General features: G+C 39.4%; 1 protein-coding gene across 1 annotated transcript; it reads left to right on the top strand.

The window, feature by feature from the left end:
* Positions 1-5,143: 5,143 nt before the first annotated feature.
* LOC306978456 (transmembrane protein 150A-like) lies at positions 5,144-22,178 on the top strand. Its single transcript, XM_079576990.1, has 8 exons — positions 5,144-5,365; positions 5,612-5,692; positions 8,448-8,495; positions 11,129-11,215; positions 12,666-12,733; positions 17,060-17,187; positions 20,715-20,892; positions 21,180-22,178. Exons 2-8 carry the CDS (start codon positions 5,628-5,630, stop codon positions 21,422-21,424), a joined length of 819 nt encoding a protein of 272 aa, XP_079433116.1. The 5' UTR covers positions 5,144-5,365; positions 5,612-5,627; the 3' UTR covers positions 21,425-22,178.
* Positions 22,179-22,550: the final 372 nt, after the last annotated feature.

Raw genomic sequence — 22,550 nt, 5'->3', positions numbered from 1 at the left:
TACAATCATTCTCTCTTGACCAGTTCTGATGCCACACTTTTCTTTTTCTCCCCCGCAAGTTCATTAGCAAGTACCATGCCACACAATAGGTTGCGAAGTGGTGAGGAGTGTCTAGGATGTGCTGGGTGCAAAATATTATAAATGCTAAAGCCTTTTAATGTGAAGTTTAAAGGGAATGCTTGTTTAGCTGCAGCAGTTAAATCTAAGCCGTGTCCAATTCCTAATGCACTGAGTCATTCTGAAATAAAGGGAATATTTATTTTTTATCCATACAAGTAGATTTTTGCTGAACTTCGTGACCTTAAGGTTGGCAGGTGTCTGTCGATAAGATCTTAGACATTCCTCTGATGACAGTGTGCATTCACTTCTTGGAAATATCCGAAAATCCTGTTTGTTTACTCGTCTTTCTCACACCCCAGTTTCTCACACACCCCAGTTTCTCTCACGTTGAAAACAGGTTTACGATTAGAACAAGCCTTTCATAACACAGTCTATGACGAGCACTGAACAATAATGCCCAGTACTGCATGTAAGACATTTACATCCGCGTATTCTCTTAATATTTGTGAGCTGTGAAATGTGGACACTGGTGCACATCATTAAAGTAGAATATAATTTTACAAAAACAAATTGAAATACATTCTACATTTATTAGATGCTCTGTAAAATATTTCAAGCATCTTTATTTTAACCTTTTGGTATACTGAATCCAATATTTTACATAATTTGAAATGAACCCAAAATATATAAAGAAATATCGTTGGACCCACTAATGTACATACATGTATCAAACTGAGGTTTTGTAAAAAGTTCAATATATGCCAAACAATTGTTTTTTTTGTGGTATTGGCATTAAGCTGCTATAAAGGCACAGTGTAAGGGAAGCTAACAGATCAGTGAGTTCAATGTATATATATTTATTTTCTTAATAATTAAGTGTTTTGATGTAGGAGTAGTTGTCGCCTGTACTTGGCTTCACTCATTTCTTATTTTTTACATTCCTTTATTCTTAATAAACATGTACTTACCTCTGTAATTAAAAGCAAGTGACCGCCTTAAAGCCTCACATACACCAGTCCATTTCCATCCAATTTTAACCACTAATGTATTTATAATCTGTGGCTGCATCTTGTTTTTTGTTACTTGGTTTAATATGACTGACAATTTTACACCAAATAGCCAAAACATTATGATCACCTATTCACCTTTGCTCATGGGTGATTTACGGAGTCGAGCAGAAGAAGCAAGAAGCAAGAAAAAGTGTAAAGATCTGAGTTTTTGGCTTTTGGCTCTTAGTGGTCTTCAATTTTAAATATGTGTAACGTTAATTTTATGTCCGATTTGTTGCAATGGCAAGAATGTTCACAGAAACACATTCACAGGTGTTTGTTCTCCATGTTGTCATTGCTATATAATGATTATTCATTTCCTAATGCACAAATCTGTTAGCCTGGCTAACGCCAGACTAAAATCACAAGTGATATTTAGTCTGGGGACCACCAATTTATTTTCTCATAGGAGAGGTGTGGTTTACGATCGTCCATAGCCGTTTATTGGGAGCTACGAATGTCTATCATGCGTCTGCACGAGGCCACAGCCAATCGTATCATCGTATGAAATGACGTATGACGTACCCGCTGTAAACTTTCCAGCGAAACTATTTAGAACACGGCCTAAAGCTTGATCGATAAATAGCGTCGCGTCTGCTGCTGTCATGTTTGATCCATAAATAAACTTTTTTTTCCGTCATCATCTTGCCGTCCCTCCTCGTTCTGTGATTGGTTCCCAAATCAATGCGAAAATTTCGGCCATGGTCCCCAGGCTGCTGTGCAGTTTGAAATGATTCGAGCGCACACAGCAGTCTGGCGTTAGCCAGGTTACAAATCTGTATAAAAATAGGGCACATTCAGTTTTTCATGCTGTAACATATAAAAAGCTCACACTTTACAAACCGGATACACTTGAAGTCATCTTTGTGCCAAAAACACTTTTGTTTTATCTGTTAATGTGGTACATGAGATGTGTTGATCTCTCTTGATATACACTATTTAAATGGGAAAAACTGTTAAAAGGGCTTTATATCTGTTGAAATGTTACAATAAAATAATTATGAATATCTACCGACTCATTTGTTTTGAATACATATCGTCTCCAGCTTTTGTTTGCATCTGCAGCATTGCTTTGACTGGCATTTGCAGAAAGGATTAAGATCTAAGATGGTCTCAAGTGATGAATAATAGCACAGTACCAGCTCTCCTGATCCAAGTAAGCCAAGATTATCCAGAAATGGATCCACTTGTAATTCAAAAGGAAGTTGTAAAAGCATTTATTACTGATCCTTTGTGTTTTTTATCAGAACTGTATCAGGAAGTCTTGACACAGAAGTCCATTTTGCGCCTCTATGTACAGATGTGTGATCAGGCCCACCTTAATGTACCCATAGGACCCGGGGCTTAAACAGAATTGTAGGCCCCCAACCCCCTCAGCGCAAACCCTAACGCTAACCTATAACCCTAACCCTAAATCCCACAAAAACCCTAACCCTGCTACTCCTACATGTATCCCTCTGGGCCAGGTAGGGCGGGCTTCTCCAGGTAGTCAGGTACACACATAAAGCGCAGCACAATCATCGCATACGGTTAGTCATGCCGCAAAGTGAAGTAATTGACAGGAAAATCTTGATTCACACCCACACCCACTCACTCTAACCCGAAATGATCCCACTACACAGTCAGCTTACTCATTGATGTAAGCAATCAGAGCCATTCTATGAATCTTATTGTTTTCATGCTCACTTATACTCACAGAGGTGGAGAATTATTATTATTGTTTTTTTTTGTAGGCCCCTGGGTCCCTGGGGCCCCTGGGTCTGAGCCCATGCAAGCCCAGTGGTTAAGGCGGCCCTGTATGTGATGCTACAGAAAGTGCTCTTAACTTACATGGTGACTGGCCAGTTCATGGACTCGGGTCACCCTCAATCATCAGAGTAGTGTCATCCTGCAGCACGGCGTCACAGTGGTTAAAGCTCTCGTTTCTCTGAGGAAGACAAAAGAAATAACTTGGTGAAATTCACAAATGGGTTATTGTGAGAATTCAGCTCGCAGGGACGGTTAGAAAGACTGCCCCGGGTTTGATCCCTTTGTAGGGAGGACCCGTTCTGTGTGGAGCTTGTATGTTTACCCTGCAACTAAAACATGTACAATAGTTTACCCTCCTTGTAAAAGAGATTGTGACATCTCAGTGGGACTTAATAAATGGCACCCAAAATTTAAAATATACATATACTTGAATACACTGGTTCTGTGGAACTTTTCAGGTGGTACTGTCGTCAATATTAGATTTTCATTTTAATTGGGGATTCTTGCGAGCTGATGTAATAAGGGGAATTTAATTATTTTTGTTTGTTTTAGTAAACTACTGTTAATAATACTGTTGATTAAAAAAGAAAATCATAATGCGATTGTTGCACATGTAAGAATGCTTGAGTGTTTTCTTGCCTTCGCCGTACATGGCTGTAGTTAGAACACAGTGATCTCAATACTGAAGCAGAGCTCGTGGCAATGTCTATGAGCAACAAATATATCCTACATATACACACACACTTAATACAATAAATGCATGCATTTCTTTGCAAATGCTAGCTTTATTTGAATAAAATTAATTGATTTTAATTAATTACTTTTTTTTAAATTGATTTTTACTTTTTTTTTTGTGGCAGCATCCGCTGTGTCACTGAAAGGTCAAATACGTATTAATATCAACTTTATTTTGACATAAAAAGTCGCATAGGTCACTTTTAAAACTTGTTTCTCTGAGGGAAACATAAACTAACCTGGCAAAATCCACAGATTTTTGTGAGAATTCAGCTCGCAGGCAAGATTAGAAAACTGCCCCGGGAGGAGTTTTTCTGTGTGGAATCTGCACGTTTTACCTACGACTAAAACATGTAAACATGTTCCCCTTGGGGCTTCCCTGAGATTCTGACATCTCAGTGGGACTTAGATACATGCCACTCAAGATGAAAAACGGATATAGCAGAATTCTGTAATTGTAGATTTTTCTTGATTCTTGAGAGCTGATGTAACAAGTGAATGTCTTTATTTTGAATCCTACCTTATAATTTAATTTAATGTGTGCTTTAGTTATGCATTTAAATCAGGGGCTTTACTGGTTTAGACATGGTTTACACACAGTTTAGAACTAATTTAGTCCAATTTTAAGCTACTTTAGACCAGTTTTATTCCTGATTGGTCTTAGGTGGTGGAAACTCAAATATTGTATAGGACATATTTTTTTATATGTGTGAAAATTCCTGGCTTAACATTTCTAAATAAGTTCACACTTTTGCAAAATAAAAGCTAACTAACAAAACAGAAACAACGGTAACAAAAACAAAAATTGAAACGAAGAACTGGATGGAGTAAGTATTACTGTTCTGCTCTGTAGATAGATGTATATTTGGCGCCCTCTTGTGGACATGTGGGGTTTCTCCCGTGTCCAATGCAGCGTTACGAGTGTTCCAACAAAATCTGATTCCCAGGAAAGAAGATTAAATGTATTGTTTCCTGGCCTGTCTAAAACATTTAGCCACTCGTTTGAGGTTTGTTAATCTCTTATTCTGGGGAAATTAGATGTTTTGATTGTAATTTAACTTCATGTAATTTGCATCAATAAATCCTATTCCTAGAAGGTATTGTGAAACAGACCCTGGAGGCAGTGTAATCGAGGAAAAACACAATGCACAATATGAGTAATGTGTTTTTTGTGAATGAATTGCACTTCCAAGAATCACTGGACACAAAGCGTCCTCTGTCTGGACAGGTCTACCTCCCCCAACACATCCATCAGAGCCGACCGCTGTAATTAAGCCAGACCCACTAACTGTTTTGTAACATGATCCTCTGAGACAGAATATGCTGCACATTTTATGATTTTTCCACGTGTGTGACCTGTCTCATAAGATAAACAGAGAGAGAGCGAGAGAGATCCCAAGTCTGCACGTGGCAAACAGCTGGATCGAAACCAAGACGAACTTTTTTTTTTGCGCAATTCTTGCAAGAACGTGAGGAAGAAATCCCGATGGGAGGAGCTTTGCGTCCTCAGTGGTTGGTCTCCCAGCGCAGACCACCACAACACACCGAAGACTGTCAAGGAAACGCACGGGGACTATGGATCAACGTAAACCCCCTCACGCTATTTGAAGATGATCGTTTTTAAACTGTTTTAAGTTTATTCGGGACTATATAGCGGGATGTTACACTGCAAAAGTAATAAGGCAAGGACGCGCACGGACTGCCTGCAACTTTGGGGGTCGGGCGGTAGATCCTGAAGATTTTTTTTTTTTTTTTTTACCTACGACGCACAGGTAACAGTGGACTATTTTCTACAGATGCTTTTAAGTCTCATTCTTACAGTACACAACACAGTAAAGTAAAGAGTTTATCAGACAAATGGGCTCAAGCACAGATGGAAGTAAATCTAACCATCATAACTTGCCACACTTTGACCCATTTTATTGTTCTGTCTCATTTGAAACCGTGCTTTTGTGTGATATCCTCCTGAACCTGCCTTTCCTCATGCCTTGCCTCTGTGTTCCAGCTCCGCAGTGTAGACCTTCACAGAGCATCATGTCTTTGTGGATGTTCCTGCCTCTGAGTCTGCCTGTCTTCATCATCACGGGCATATGGGTCGTGTAAGTCCTTCACCTCCTCTTCAAAATACTTTCCTGACACCTGCAGATGAACTCACACACCAACATACATACTCTACCAGGCTGTGCCGACCACTCTGCCCCATAACCTAAAGCCCCCCCTTTCCTTATTTGGAGAGAACAATGTGTAGGAGTTTGAGAGGTTCCGGCTCACGTGCATACACTGTAGCCTCTCTTTCCTCATGACAACAGTGTGTTATAGGAGCCGTATACTGGCCTTTATGGTGGAAATGAGCCTGTTGTGGTGGTAAGTGTCATTTAGCATCTGTCGCACCAGCAGTGGGAACCAGCGGGTGGTGAAACCAGCTCCACTGTCTTCTGTCAGAGAGATGCTCGCTTGATTAGTACTATTGAAAGTGACCCGATCTGTAAAGTCTCGTGTAATATCTTTGAATGTGTTTACATGTAATACTGTTATAGGTAACACTGTTATACTGTAATACTTACCCTCTTCTTCAACCTAGTGTATTTTCTCTCGCCTTTACCCAAACTCTCAAAGCTTCTCGACTGGAGCTTACAGCCTATAGGCCAGAGTAGCGGCTCATTTGAAAGCTAAGACAGACAAAAGTGATCATAACTTGTTGTTGCCTCGTTTTTATCACATTTTCTAAGCATTTCTGTCGTGTTTTTGTCTCTTTTTGGTCTTGTTTTCCCAATTATTTAGTCTGTTTGCTTTTGTAGTGTTAGTTATCACTTTTAATGGTATTATTCTTTTTCATCGTGTTTTTTATAACTCTTTATGGTGCTTTTTTTGGCTGCGTTTCCGTCATTTTTGTCGCTATTTTGAAGTGCTTTTTTCCAGAAGCTTTTAGGTTTGGGTAAAGCCGAACTGGTGAAAATGTGCTCGGCAAAGGGTTTAATGTTAACCACTAGGGCTAAAAGATATATCGTTATTGTATCGAGATATGAACATTCAAAATATTAAAATTGAAAAAGAAAGATATAAACAATATAGATCTGAAAAATGTTTAGTTTTCACCTAACCCATAGTTATATCGTATCAGTATCGAGATATCTGGCATAATTATCAAGATATGAAATTTTGTCCATATTGTTCAGCCCTATTAACCACGGACTGAGGGCATAAAGAGATTGATGGTTAGCTTACGTCAACTCTGCATTGTCTGACTTATCCAACACATCTAAAGGCTGTCCTTCGATAATAGAGGATTTTTACTTGTAAGTCTGTGGTGCCTCGGACCACCTTTTTCTTTTTCAAATCAAGCCTTTTTGCTTACGGATCCTGGAATAGCCCCTGGCTTGAAAATATACCTAACCCACAGCAGCGCTCGCTCGCCCTCTCACCTACATCTAAACTACTGTTCTTATCAAAAAACTGTTTTTGGATCAACGTTAATTAACAAAGTTGAAGGCTCTCACTACTACTGCTTTGCTAGTACTAAAACTGCTGCATGGTCTCATACACCAACTAATACTACGAGTGTTACTTCTACACTCTAAACATACTGCTCTGTTGTGCTTGCTGAATTAACAGATAATCATCCATAGTGATGTCCACTTCATGATGTCCACATTACATTTAATGGGCGGTTTTGGGTCTATTTTAGATTAAGAAAAACATTTCCAACAAGCTTAATTTAGAAATGTATTTATACTAGGCCAAGTCTCGTTCATAGCATTTCTTCTCCGTCTGTCTGGACTGGCTGTAAAAAGAGAGACCAGGCATTTTTCACACCGGGTTTCAAAATGCTTTCTCTGAAGACTAGTCTGTAATCCCCTGCCTGTCAAAGCAGTGTTTATCCAACAGGTTAATAATGCCTCGCTTTCACATCTCTGCTGCTTTGACCTACAAGCCCGCCGCCACGCTGAAGTACCACGCAAAATGGAGGAAATATTTCACCCAAACTAGCAGAAAGTAAATGTTTGGCATTTGGCGTAGAAGGACAGATCTCACTGCTGTCGTCATACAACACAGTGAGGGATTTAGACGTGACTTTAGGGAAGTTTATCAATATAAACAGAACATTGCAAACTAAGAACCTGCTGGTCACTAGCATGGAGTGTAAAGTGAAGTCAAGGAGTTATCTACTGTAACGTTTCACATTAATCACCACCTCAAAGATCGAGATCAAATCAGGAATAAACTGCATCTAAAAAGAATCATTACTAAAACATAAATGAAGTTGTATTTAATTAAAAGTCTAAAATTGTAGATGTATCCCAATTTGAGGAGTTTGATTATGTATTTTAATCATACTTAGTTCATACCATACCTATACATTAAAACCTGAGTCCAGAATAACATGGTGTGTGATGTGTCATATCTCATGATGTATTGATAATATTATTGACCTTCAACAAAATCTTGGAAATTATCTCATCTCCTTGTCCAAATGTAGCCACCGCTATCTCGACTTTGTCTTTTGCTCTTTCTGTCTTATCAGAACAACCAGCGGCCAAATCCATAGTGAACTAGAAAATGCTCCTCTCTTAACAGTTTGCAGCTGCGGTTATTGTTTAATAGACATTTTAGGCAGAAACACATGAGCCGTATCTATTGTGTCATTGCAGGTTAAAATAAACTTGTGTCTGTGTGTGTGTGTGTGTGTGTGTGTGTGTGTGTGTGTGTGTGTGTGTGTGTGTGTGTGTGTGTGTATGCATAACTGAGGTTGCGTAAGGTTTGAAGGTGTTTTGTGCCATTGCGAAGATACTCACGACGTCATTATCGCAGGGGCTTATCATAATGTGCATTTTAACTTGAAGTTTTCTCTTTCAGATACACAATGGCCCTGTACAACCAGCACGTCTGTCCTGTAAATAACTGGTAAGTAAACGAAGGCAGTAATAACAAAGGGATTTTTAATTCATACTAATAATGCAACGTCAGATATTATTGTAGTGTGCAGTGATTGGCTCGGTGGCTGAGTGGTTTGTGTAGTAAGTACTTCTGACCATGAATCTATCTAACCCACCATGCCTTCCTTGGTGGGTTGGATAGATCCAAACATTTTTCAAGGGGGCATATTGAAGCATACACGAGGTGAAGAGCCATAGATCGGTGGTTAGTGCCACAAAACTATCGACTAGCAGAGGTTTAAATTGTGCCCCATACCTTTATTTATGCTTAAAACCTTCATGCCAGCTGTCTCACAATAAAATGTTAGTTGTTTGGTTAGAATTGTGTAGAATTATTACATCTCAAATAAAAAGGACCATCTCTGATTATGTGAACCAAAAATTGGTCTGAGGGCCGCATATGGCCCCCGAGCCGCACTTTGGACACCCCTGCCTTAAAGCCACACCGCGTAGAATTTGATGGTTTTCTGACTCATTGAAAATACTGCTCATTAGGATCATGTTTTGTACTGATGGCGACGGTATAGTCCAAAATGTTACGCGGTGTAGCTTTAAGGAACTATACCTGATTTTTTTTTCTAGTAGTGTAACGAAATTTATTTTGTCCTCTTCTTTTTGTATACTGTGACCTCAGATATTTGAGGGGAAAACACTTTGAATCTATATTTATAAAGCATTTGTATCCATTTAAGGAAGTTTCAGTATAATTGTGACCCTGAAAAGTGACCCTGCAAGTTGTGAAATGTCCCTATAAATCCGTCCCTGTGAAGAACTGAGATGCTACAAATATGTTTGGAAAGTTAGGAATGGGTTTGTAGCACATTTTAATTGAGTGGCTTCTCCTCTTTTGTTGTTTGTAGTAAGTTAGCAAGAGCGCGCTGACCTGACTGGCATGTTTTTTTTTTTTTGAGTTAGAGTTTGGAGTTAGTTAAAGTGTAGTACCCGGAGGAAACCCGACTGGCTGCCTTCAGTGCTCCTCTGAAACAGTGCACCGCCTCCTGGGTTTGTCCCTGTTTTAGGGTAATATAAAAGAAAAGAGAAAAAAAAAAAGGTATAGGGCCATATTACATGCACTCTGTCTGTCCAGGATTGAGGCTGTCACAAGTTGTTGTTTTTCTTGCTGGCTGAATATCTTTCATATAGAGCATCTTTTAAAGTATATATCTAAAAAGTTCTAAATACAAAGAAAGCCAACCTTTGCGGTTTGTTGATCCGGGCCATTCATTCATATAGGAAACAGTACATCTTTTCTCCATACCTCTCTACTTCCTGTCTGTCAAACACGGCATGCAAACTGAATTCTAGGGAGTGGACATTAAGAAAATAAAGTGCAGCCAGAATGGGAGGAACTGTTGGCATTAAACGTGGGCTGGAATCTGTAAATCAAATAAAAGGGGGGATGCTAATTTGTCATCATTGGGCAGTGGAGGGAGTATCTAGTGACTTCTTTGGTATGTGAAATATTAACATTGATTAAAGTTTTGACGAATGCTAAAATCTTATATAAGAAGAAGGGAAAGACACTTGCATGGCCTCATTGAACTTGTGAATCCATTTTATGTTGGGCTCTTGTAAAAAAAAACAATAAAGTTTGATGTTATACTGCAATGAATTGCCACTTAGTGCAATAATAAACCAATGGAGGTCTTACAATGCCACGTCTGGACTAAACATGGCTGATTTTGATTGATGACGAATGTTTGCAAGATCTTTTGTAGCCAATGATCAGCTAAATTCCAAAATGCCTAAATAATATGACAAACGTGTGTCAAATCAACCCTAACTCTTTGGTTATTTTTTCCACTTAACCTCTTAACCTCGTAAGATTTCACACAATACAACAAAATTGAAATATGAGCATGTATTTTATGATATTTTTACCATTGAAAAATACCCCAATCAATCATGTGCTTTTGCTATGAGTGGCTCCCCTCTGCTAAAGCATGAATATAACTTTACCAGGAGTGGGTACGTCTCCAGCTCGTCTCCATGGAGATGAGAGCCAAACAGGCTAGGCCCTCATCCAGATCCATGCTTTGATTATCCACTGCAAAAATAGCATTTTCTGTGTTGAGCTGGCCATTGAGAGCGAGTTTTGTGTTGATGGCAACAGTATTGTCCAAAATGTTACGCAGTGTGCCTTTAACTGAGCGGATTTTCTCCAGTGCGGTTTAACCCAAATCTAATCTCTTTCTTGACTGGAGCTCACAGCCTATAGGCCACTTTAACGTCTCATTTGAAAGGCAGGATCTGCAAAACTGATCTAAACTTTTCTTGTCGCATTGTTGCTGTGTTTTTGTCACATTTTTGAAGTCTTTATGTCGTGTTTCCTTCTCTTAATTCGTCACTTTTTCATTGCTGTTTCCATCACTTTTTTTAGTTTTTGTCGCTTTTTTCTTGTATTAGTGTTGCTTTTTCGGCACGTTTGCATAACTATTTTGATTCTTTTTTTTTTTTCAAGAAGCTTTTAGACCTGGGTAAAGCCAAACTGGAGAACATGTTCTCGGGGTTAAGAGGTTAAACTGTAGTTGTAGGTATAATAAAATGCACTGATAATATTCTGGTCTATGTTTCCTAATTTCACTGTGTTTGTGCTTACAGGCTTTACAACGAGTCATGTGAAGAGGAGCTTCATCTACAGAGAGGTCCAGAACTCTGCTGCACATTGGATAACATACCACTCATAAGGTTAGTGCAACAAAATACCATGTTCAATATAAGTCAATGCAACAATACTTTGGGTAGTGTTCAACAAGCTAGTGCCAAGTTGTCTGCCGTGTTATAAATAAGGCTTACCACAAGATAGACATCAGGTACAATGTTCATATTTGTTTGAGAAAAATCCTATATGTAAATGTGAGGTTGACTTTAGTGAGGAACTGAGAAAGAGAAGAGAAAGGTAGAAATTCAACATGGTTTTATGAATATCCCCGGCTCAATAGAAAGTTTGGACACGACTGCAGTTTGCTTTTGTAATCTGCTTTTCTAGAACCACATTCATGAATATACGGTTATTATGCATATAGTATTTCAGCCACAGCTTGCGCAAAGCAGCACTGTTGTTGTTGCCTCTCTGTCTGGCCTTTGTGGTTTCTATTTTAGCTATACAAACCACTTTTTTTCCTTCAAAATAACAGTTGATGAAAAACAGGTATATATCCCTGCCTGGATGCAAACCTCTGGGACAGGCCTGCACTTGCCGGACTGAAGTTCAGACTCATGGGGGGCGGATCCTCTTCACCTCCACAGGAAGAAAAGCTTTTGTTTCATGGAGTGGATCCTTCACCGCTCAGACCACCAAAGTGTAAACAAACGAGTGGTTACTGAACAAGGGGACACCTCCATCAGTGCAGCAACAGAGAGATCAGGAATGTTTACAACAAATAATACTGAATTACTTATGGTATGAAGGTATCAACTTAACTCACAATAGGGACACCTCAAAATGATGGTGTAAAGCTGGTATATGAATGCAAGTGTGAGCGTATTGTACTTTTATTTACTACATTGATACACGGCTCCTTTGTTGATACTTTTAATCCAGGCTTTTGCTGAGCACAGCTTGAAGAGCTTTCAAACTGCAAATAAAATGTAATGTGCGCACAGTGTCATTATTTCCACATCTTTCCTGCAACACTATAATTTACAGTTTTTATAGATGCAGTCTGGCGAGGCCCTTTCTCAGAACAACTTTTTTTTTGCTATAGCAGACAATGAAAAAGAACCCATACAATTTATAGCTTTACCAGTTTCCGCAAGATGCCAAAGTCAAAATGTAACTCAGCAAGAAGAGACAACGTAGGGGGAAGAAAGAGGCTTAAAGGGACTAGATGCAAGGTGGTCATTTTTATACTCACTACTGCCACCTCAGGTCTTAAGTGTAACTGCAGTTTCTATATTCAGCTCATGCATGATGGCACTTCGGACCCGAACAACTTTTTGAGTGACTGTGCAGGATTTTAGAGGCAGTTGTGGCTCATTCTACACATCAGGACATTGCTGGAACATGTAGGGGGAGGAAAATACTTAATTTTAACATTTTAAAACTCAGTATAGTCCCTACTTGAGTTTGCATAAACTTAAGATATTATTGCTACAAAGTTAGAATAACAAGATTGTGTTTTCTGTTTTGTTGCAGTAAATGTGGAACGATGCCGCCAGAGAGCTGCTTCTTCAGCCTCATCTGTAGCACTGGCTCCTTCATGGGTAAATATATATTTTAAAAAATGTGGACTCAAAACAAAATGGGAGTTTTCTCACTTTCCTGCTTAATCATATGAAGCCATTTGGGTGGCACTCTTTGGTCAAAATGTGGTCAGTGGTGTGTAAAGTAAAAATATCTTGTAGTTTATATTCTGATATTTAAATTGTTTCTATAATTTCAATGCAAACATGTAAGATCAATCTAATCAGAATATGGCAAATGTAGCTTTGTCCCGCTGAAATTGCCAAAGTTTGTCATTCTCATTAACACAACACAGACACATAAAAAACAAAATGTATCAATGTATCTAATTGTTGCCTTAGTCTTGCTTTATTTATCGTCTAATTTTAAAACCACTTCTAGCATTTGCAAAATAAACCACTGCAACCCTTTATCCCCCTTTATTGCTTTTTCTTTTTCAACCTTTCAGAACAGTCCGCCTCCATATTGTCAGATTGCAAACAGACCCTGCTCTAAAATGCCTCTAGATCAAGCCCACATTATCTTCTGCCATTCGCCCCCAAAATGTATCCTGCTTTGGTTCAAAGGGACCCTGTGAACCCCGGGCCTCGTGTTGTTTCAGCTGTAGCGGCTCCTGCCAAGTCTCAACTCCCCTCAACCCACTTGCCCGGTCCCCATTCCACCCCCCCCCTCCCTCAAACGGGACATTTTGCTCTGTATGGGACATTTTCACTGTGCCCTTACATGTGCAGCACATGACCCACAGGCTAAAGCTGTCTCACAGGGCAGTGCCAATGTCCCTGACTATTTATAGATTCAGACGGCATTTTTCATCTATTTAGGGACGAGTTTGACGCTAGGATTCGATTGGGATTAATGATTATTCAGTTTTATGTAACCCTGTCAATAAAAAGAGCAGACCGGAATAAACGCAGGGTCAGCACTGAGCAGGGACAGAAAGCTTTGTAATTAAGAAATGAGTAGAACGTAGATCCTTTAGACTCTTTGCGTTTTTACATTAGTAACTTTTTAACCCCTTAACCCCCACCTTAACCAAGCACTTCTTCTCCAGTTTACGCAAATCTAAAAGCCTCTCGAGTGGAGAGTTAGCAGCTTATTGGAAGACGCTTAAAAGTTCATAGTAGTAGTATAAGCTTGTATCCTTGTGGTGGAAAATTAGGACAATTTGTAGACTATCAGATAAAATAAACTAAGCAGTTAAAGGCATGATGGAGGATAGTCAACTCCGCTATTAGAAAGCTATTCAAGTAAAAACTATATAAAGGTGCACTACGCAAGTTTTTATACAAATGAAAAAATGTATTAATACCCTTCAGTGACCCAGCAGATGCTTGGATGGTTTACATAGCACCTTTAATTACCATCCTAATGGCCTGTCGGATGCTACAGGATCAATTGTTTAGGTTTTCACTGCTGATTGAACTGTATCCATGGTTACGTATACCTTCCATTCAGAAAACCTGAACCAGAAATCCTACAAAAACCTGTAATGAAATTAATCCTGAAGCCACGGGAGCTTTAAGTGAAAGCACATATACAGAAAAATACGGCAAACATGTTTTTATGACTTTTTGGTTCATAATTGTGCTTTGTTTTATAATAGTTACCACATAACTCTTTGGGCTGCTCTTCATTCTTTTAAACTACTAATATGATCATCTTGAAAGGTCTAAGGGGGGAATTAATGAAGGACTGACAGTTTGAAAAAAGATCATGTGAGTGAAACCCATGGATTGACTGAGGCCTAGCACAGATCAGTCCTTCACATGTCTCATATCTGTGGTGTTGCAATGTCCCTTCAATACCAGGAAAACCTCAGTCCCGATGCTGCAACATATTTACACCTCGACCAGTCAGTCACCCTCTTGATCGACCCCACCCCCCTCGGCTCACACACTTGCTCCTCATGGATATTTTCTTCCTGAAACCTGAGGAATTTGAGGCCATTTTAAAGGGTCATCAACCTGTCTGAACTCAACAGCTGGCGGTATCTTCAATGTTGCACAAGATAGACACAAAATCTGGACCGTGCTACCGGAAAGGTCAAGCGATCTTTCTAAAACTGTGCCCGACACTGCGCATGTGTCTCGTACAAAGTAAACAACAGTGATTTGTGAAAGTGTTGCACATGTCGTCATTTCAGGGAAGGCCTTTAAGGGGTCATAGGTCCCTGGGGGGCAGACTATAATGTCCAAAAATACACTGGCTGAAATTCAAGCAGATGTGGCAGTAAAGGAGGAGTGTTTTTACCTAAATATAACCATTTGAGATGGCATTACTGGTAGGTAAAAAAGTAATCTTAATTCCTGAAATAGCAACATACTATTGAAATAAGTTGCACTTTTTTTTCATAGTTTGGCTACGGGTGCGACTTAAACTCGGGTGCGACTTATATATCAAAATATATAATTCCACATGTTTGTTATTTTCACACTGAGAGCAGCTTGAGGGCGCTCTAGGCTTGTGTACCAGTATCTGCTACTCCTGTACCACTGAAGATTTAATAAACGGTAATGGAGCAGCAGAAAGAAAGTTTAGAGTGAGCGAGAAAAGCGGAAGTTTCTCTTACTGCAATGAAGAAAACAAAAAAAGATAATCGTGGGCTAAAAGCTAAATGGCCACAGCTAGAGGAACGAGTTCACAAATGAGAGCTTGAACAATGATGCCAGGAGAGGCTTGTAATCGGTGCAGTTACGCCTTCATGCCCAGGTGGTTGCCAAGGCTGGTGCGACTTATACTCCGGAGCGACTTATAGTCCGGAAAATGTGGTAATAGCCATTTCTACACTCAATCAGATTACTTAATGACATCAAAAGCTTCCTCTTTCTAATCCACCCTCAGAAACAACACTGCTCTGGGGTGCGGCATGAGCACAGGGCTCAGATCTCTAGTAATTGTTGGATCAGAAAAGGGCTCTCTCGCTGAGCAAAAACAAAACACCGGAGTTCAGTTTACAATTGTTATCAAAGTCACCGAGAGAGTGGCCTGCAGGAGGGAGAAATCTCAACAGAAAACAAGAAGTGTGTGGATTTTATGAGATAGAGAGCCGCTGTGTCAACATTAAATCTGCAGAGTCATCAGTTTGAGCCGCCATTGATCTCCGCTGTTATCTGTATTTGTGTTGATTGTAAACTACTTAAAGTATTTGAGTAAAGGTTTAGTGATTTCAGCCTGACTGTCGGTGCAGAACTGTATGTTCGGTGCAAGTGTCTGGTCATGTGTAAGAGAATTGATTGTCCTTCAGTGATAGTTGATGGATAAGGCCTCGGATCTGTTTTGTATTGCCCACTGCGTGCCATATTAGGTGCTGGTGCATATAGTTGGCTGTCTCAATTTAACCTCTTAACCCCCACCAGAATCAAGCACATTTTCTGCAGTTCGACTTTAACCAAATCTAAAAGCTTCTTGAAAAAAGTGTCAAAAACTAGGCGAAAATGAGGATGAAAAAGTCACAAAAACCCAACTACAGTGACGAAAAAGGAACAAAAATTGGACAAAAAAGTGATGAAAAAGTGACGATAAAGGAACAAAAGAGCAACAGAAAAACAACAAAGAAAGAGTGACAAAAAAAGTGACAAAATCTAACAAAAAAGTGATGAAAAAGTGACGATAAAGGAACAAAAAAGTGATGAAAAAGTAGCAAAAAGTGATGAAAAAGTGACGATAAAGGAACAAAAAAGTGATGAAAAAGTGACGATAAAGGAACAAAAAAGTGATGAAAAAGTAGCAAAAAGTGATGAAAAAGTGACGATAAAGGAACAAAAAAGTGATGAAAAAGTGACGATAAAGGAACAAAAAAGTGATGAAAAAGTGACAAAAATCAGATGAAAAAGAAAAAGAAAAACAAAAAAGTGTGACAAAAATTGGACAAAAAAGTGATGAAAAAGTGACCAAAAAGTAACACAAATCAGACGAAACAGTGATGAAAAGTGACGAAAAAGGAACAAAAGAGTAACAGAAAAACAACAAAGAAAGAGTGACGAAAAAGTGACAAAAATCTGACAAAAAAGTGATAAAAAAAAGTGACAAAAAAGTAACAAAATAGTGACAAAAATTTGACAAGAAAAAGTGCTGATGAAGTGACACAAATGTGTGACACAACAAAAATGTGGCAAAAAATGTGACAAAAAAGCAATGAAACAAAATGTAAAAAAAGTGACAACTATATACTACTATACTAAAAAAAGATCCTTCTAGATGAGTTTTGTAGGTCTTAGCTTTCAAATGAGGCGTTTCTCTGGTCTATAGGCTGTAACCTTTTAGATTTGAGTAAAGCTGAACTGGAGAAAATGCATGTGGTTTAGGGTTTCAGAGGTTCACCATGTCCCTCTCTCATTGTCTTGCAGTGATGCTGATCTGCCTGCTCCGTTACGCTCATGTGATCGAGAAGCACCAGAACTGCATCCTGAACACGGCGGGGCTGTCCACAGGCTGGATCTGTGCCGCCGGCCTCATCATGGTGGGAAACTTCCAGGTATAGTCCCACGAAACAAATACTCCTCGGTACTTCAAACGTGTCATTTTGCAAATCGCGTTACATCATTTCTTGCACGAATTGTACTTTCAAAGACAAACATTGCCTTTTTTTTCTTTTACACCTTCAGTCCCCGGCTATTGTAAACTGTTTGAGATTAAAAGCCGTGTTTGATCTCTGTATCCGTAATGGGACTCAGGTGCATCATCTGGTTCTGATTTTGGTTAAACTCGCAGCATGTGTGTCATAAAGCATTAAAAGTGAAGTTAAACAAGTGGCTTTATTGGACAATCCACTCCCTGTCGTGTACATTTTCAAGGGCATAACGTTTACTACTTAAATGGGACATGTGGGGAGCTGCAGAGGTCACTTTAGTGTAGGATTAGCATCAGGGGTGGCATTAGTCTGATTCCAATTATTTTGCGAGCATTTACACAAAACATTAAAGACATATTTGCTGACTCGGAGAAACACTGCGGCCTGTTGAGCTGTGTAGTTCTGCTCTTCATCTTGTCCACACTAAGGGCTTTTGTCGTTTCTGTGTTTGACTTCAGAACATTTACAGTCTCTTTCATGTCTGCGCAGCCTGTCTAATGTACAGTAACTCTCCATGCACGTGTGAGTGAGCGTGTCCCGGGTCAAAGTTGCCGGGGGGCCCATCTCGTGTTCCCGCCGGCCCGTCTGCGCACATCTGGGGCCCTTCATTTTTCAAGGGGTGCACAGTTGTTTTTTTTGTGGCTTTTGTACAGTTTCCTGACTCATGGGTTAAGGGACGCTCCTGCTCTGTGCTCTCATTGGTTGGTGTAAAAAAAAAAAAAAAAAAAAAAGCGAAGCCCCGCCCACTCTACATTAACTCTTACATAATGAACCTCAGTGTTTCCCCTTCGAGTAAACATGGCATGACTCCTGGAGAGGGTGAAGCTCTGCGTATACTTTAGGCCAAACCTAAATAACAGACCACATAGGCTGAGTGCACACAGAGAGGCCAAAGTTTACATCCCAAAAAAAGAAGTGTTGATTTTTTTTTGACTCAGGGAAAACAAGATGAGTGGCTTCACTGATGGCAAATCTTTTCACAAATACAGTTCTTTATCTACGAATTGGAATGTAAAAGTGTGGAACTAATAAGGCTCAATCTCTTTGAAAGGAGGTAGCAGGAGTAAACTTTTACTGCCCTTGAGTCACAATCATAGCAATCTTTGAAGAAGCAGAAGAAGAAGAAGCAGCAGAAGAAGCAGCAGAAGAAGAAGCAGAAGCAGCAGAAGAAGCAGAAGAAGCAGAAGAAGCAGAAGAAGAAGCAGAAGCAGAAGAAGAAGCAGAAGAAGCAGAAGAAGAAGCAGAAGAAGAAGAAGAAGAAGCAGAAGAAGAAGAAGCAGAAGAAGAAGAAGAAGCAGAAGAAGAAGCAGAAGAAGAAGAAGCAGAAGAAGAAGAAGCAGAAGAAGCAGAAGCAGAAGAAGCAGAAGAAGCAGAAGAAGAAGAAGAAGAAGAAGAAGCAGAAGAAGCAGAAGCAGAAGAAGCAGCAGAAGAAGAAGAAGCAGCAGAAGAAGAAGAAGAAGCAGAAGAAGAAGCAGCAGAAGAAGAAGAAGCAGAAGAAGCAGCAGAAGAAGAAGCAGAAGAAGAAGCAGCAGAAGAAGAAGCAGAAGAAGAAGAAGCAGAAGCAGCAGAAGAAGCAGAAGAAGAAGAAGCAGCAGAAGAAGAAGAAGCAGAAGAAGCAGCAGAAGAAGAAGCAGAAGAAGAAGCAGCAGAAGAAGAAGCAGAAGAAGAAGAAGAAGCAGCAGCAGAAGAAGAAGAAGCAGAAGAAGAGAAAGGAGAAGAGGAAGATGCAGAAGAATTGCTAAAATGGCAGATTTCTATTATAACTTTACAATTTATAACATCTGATCCCTAAACTCCTTTAGCCATTGAAATGACAAGCATGCTTTTTAAATCCATTTCCCGGTAGATGAAGACAATGGACACTTTGATCTAGCTACAACCTCCGCTCTGCACTTAAAATAATTGACACTTTCTTTGCCGTGGGCCTTAAAGGGGATCTGACGGAGACCACATATTAAAAAGGATGCACAGTCTTCTTTGCATCTCCTCTATTATTTAGAAACAGCTGCGATGCCTTCTTGGTCACCCTTCTCCCTGTGCGGCGTGTGACTCAGCCACATTACCACACCAGCCCTGAAAACGAGCAACGACAAATTGTTGAGATAAAGATGTGTGGTTTGAGTTTTCTGAGGACAGATTATTTATGCTTGTGCAGAGCGGATTTGGACAAGTCGGAGATAATGTCAGTCCATTTTGAGTCCAGCTTGACTCTGTGGCTGTGAGACTTGATAATGGATGTGATTAGCTTGTCATGGTGGAGGTCACTGTAATGGTGTGAAGCTGGTTAGTGTGTCCTGGTTACAGTGACATGTGGGAATCATGTGGTGTTCCCCCGAACAAAGGAATGAGGAATCATTTCTAAATGTGCATAAGCTGGAGGAGCTTTTTTTTGTATTGTGAAGGCCACATTAGTTGTAATTTACTATTTATCTATAATCTGGCTGCACGGTATGAGGAGCAAACTGCAATAACTGTCTTGAATATTGTGATAACAAATTTATTGTGACATTAAACTATTTCAAAACAGGACCCTCCATTAACCTCAAACAAAAATCATCAGCAAATTGTTTTTTTGTCATAGTTCGTCGAAAGAAGTCTTAAAATGCCCAAAATTTACCCAATCAGGATATAATTAGGGTTAAAAACGGCAAATGTAACATAAATTGTGTTTCACTCACACAGATATCACACATACTATTAGAAACTAGAAGGTCTTGGCTTTCAAATTAGGTATCACACTGGCATATAGGCTGTAATGTCAATGTGCTTTGAGATTTTGATGCAGCTAAATAATTGTTAATCCTAATCCTAAAGTGGCAGTTAAGTGGTTAACATGGTTGGCACAGCAGTTTAAAATTGTTTACCCTCTTCTATGTCACTTCCTGTCAGTATAAGGAAGTAGAACTATAAATGTCACAAAAATGGCCAAAGTAAAGAAAGGGTGCAATCTTTAGCAAAATCTCAAATATAATGTTGTTAGCTATGTTTTAGAAAAAAACATGGGTCTAAGATGTCTCATGCATTTTTTTAAAAAAATTAGGAAAACCGTGGCCAAAGCTGGACTATGCTACCAAAGGAATGTGTGATATCAATTTTGCTACACTGATTATTTGATGGTTTGTTTCTACATTTGTTTTTGTAAATGCATTTGTTCCGTAATATTGAAGTTTTCTCTACTGTAGCTAGTTTTGTCAGTGTTGTTGTTTTATTCAGTATAAACTACATTCATGAAAGGATTTTTTTACTCATGTACATTAGCAGTAACCAAGATTTAGATTATCTAGATTTATTCAGAGTTTTGTGAGTGCTTCAGTTGGTCGATCAGGTTTTCTGTATCATCTGGTTGTAAAATGTATTCTGGTATTGCTTTGCACTACACCTACATCATTACTTTACCACTTCAATGCAACAAAATATGTTTCCTTTTGCAGGTGGACTATGCCAAAGTCTTGCACTACGTTGGAGCTGGAGTGGCTTTCCCCTCCAGTATGCTGTTTGTGTGTCTACAGTCGGCTCTAACCTACAGACTGGCCAAAACACAGGGCGAGTACTGGACGGGACATCTGCGGGTGGCCATGACGCTGCTGGCTCTCATCGCTCTTGTCCTCAGTATCTTTTTGAAGTCAGAAATCATACAGCAGAATATATATTATACATATTTGATCATATTTTGACTTGAGTACTGATTATGAGTTTCTTCCTCACCTAGACCTTTTGTCCAAGTTAAACGATCCATTTTTGAATGCTAGAACTTAAATAAACAAAAACCTCCACCCCAGCTTCATTTGTAGGGACTATACCTCTACATTTCACATTAGTCTTAGGGGTTACCCTGCCCTCTAGTGGACACAACAAGCATTGCACCTTGCACCTGTTCCTTAACCGCTTCTTCTCAGGTGGGGTTTTCTTTTGCCAGCAGAGCTTCATCCTCCAACACACCTCCGCCATCTTTGAGTGGATCTTCTGTATGCTCATCATGTTGTTCTACGGGACGTTTGCCTTTGAGTTTTCGGACATTTCCGGGGACACGCTCATGGTCCTATCCAAAGGAGCCAAAGAACAGAGCTACGCCATGTCGGACCACAAGGCAGAGGTGGGAGGAGTGAATCACCACCAGCCCGAAATGTTGGCCATGCTGTAAGAAAGTGACTGTGCTTTGTCGCTCATCACACAAAAGGGCTAAAAAGACGGAGTCTGGGAACAGTCGTGCTTTCAGCCAACTATTGCACCAATGCCATTAATGAACTTTGAATTTTGATGGTTTGCAAACCACAGTGCAGTTCTAATACCACATACTTCACAACAGATCAAGCAAAAATACTGTGTTATGGCATGCGGAACTAATCAGTGAAGCAGATTATTTCTTCGTAGCGCGGCACCTTTTTCTGGCTGCAAGTTAATACACAACTGTAGAACATTTAACTATCAAAGTTGATGCTTAGAGGTCTAGATACCTACAAAACTGCAGTTCCTGTGGGGTGTTTCCCAGTCTACACTGGTCCGTCAATCATAGGACCCGAAAGAACAAAACCCAGACTAGGTGATGCTCATGGGATGCTAAAGCTGGTCCTGTTCTCATTGAAAAAGTCAGAATATGCAACGCTTCACAGTTTGTGTATGGCATGCACATCATTCAAGTGGTCACTACATTTTGACTTGTAGATGCTCTGGACTGAAGTTTGTTTTACAGTTATTATATAACTGTGAAGAAAAAGCCAAAGCCGCCTGTATATGTTCCTGAAAGTGCCTCAGATATTAACCACACAAGCCTTTTCATTGAAGAAAACAACTTGCTTTGCTTTTATCTCAGGAAGTTAGTTACTTCATGTACTTTTACCTCAAAAGTTAATGCCATTTACTGTTTAATTTTATTGAATATTATCTATGGCCTTATTCTACCAAGTGTAAGCTGCCTTCATGAAGTCATTCACATGGTGGAGGTGATGAAACATGACCAAAAGGAACAATATTTTTGAATGCATGTCTCAGAACATTTTGCTATAATTTGCTCAAATCGTTTCTATTTTGTATCAAGAGATGTATTAATGCACGCATTAATGGGACCAGTTTTGTACAAAAGGGATTTACTATGCTGTGCTTTATTATTATTATAGATTTTATTTCTACAAAATAATTATTATATGCAATAAAGTATATAATAAAAAAAAAACAAAGCAGAATTGAACATTCTTTCTTAATAAAACATTTTATTGATCAAAGTCATATTTACATAATGCCACATCTAGTAAACTACATTTCATAAAGAC

The sequence above is a fragment of the Gobius niger genome, assembly GCF_951799975.1.
Source record: "Gobius niger genome assembly, chromosome: 19".
NCBI lineage: Eukaryota > Metazoa > Chordata > Actinopteri > Gobiiformes > Gobiidae > Gobius > Gobius niger.
Note: the sequence above shows the minus strand (reverse complement) of the source record. Positions and strands in the feature narration are given on the sequence as shown.

What these genes read in the sequence shown, in the direction of transcription:
- LOC306978456 (XM_079576990.1), top strand. Translation starts at nt 5,628, where the DNA reads ATGTCTTTGTGGATGTTCCTGCCTCTGAGTCTGCCTGTCTTCATCATC. An exon ending in GATAACATACCACTCATAAG is followed by an intron (nt 11,216 to 12,665) that starts GTTAGTGCAACA and finishes GTTTTGTTGCAG; the next exon opens with TAAATGTGGAACGATGCCGC. An exon ending in TCTCATCGCTCTTGTCCTCA is followed by an intron (nt 20,893 to 21,179) that starts GTATCTTTTTGA and finishes GCTTCTTCTCAG; the next exon opens with GTGGGGTTTTCTTTTGCCAG.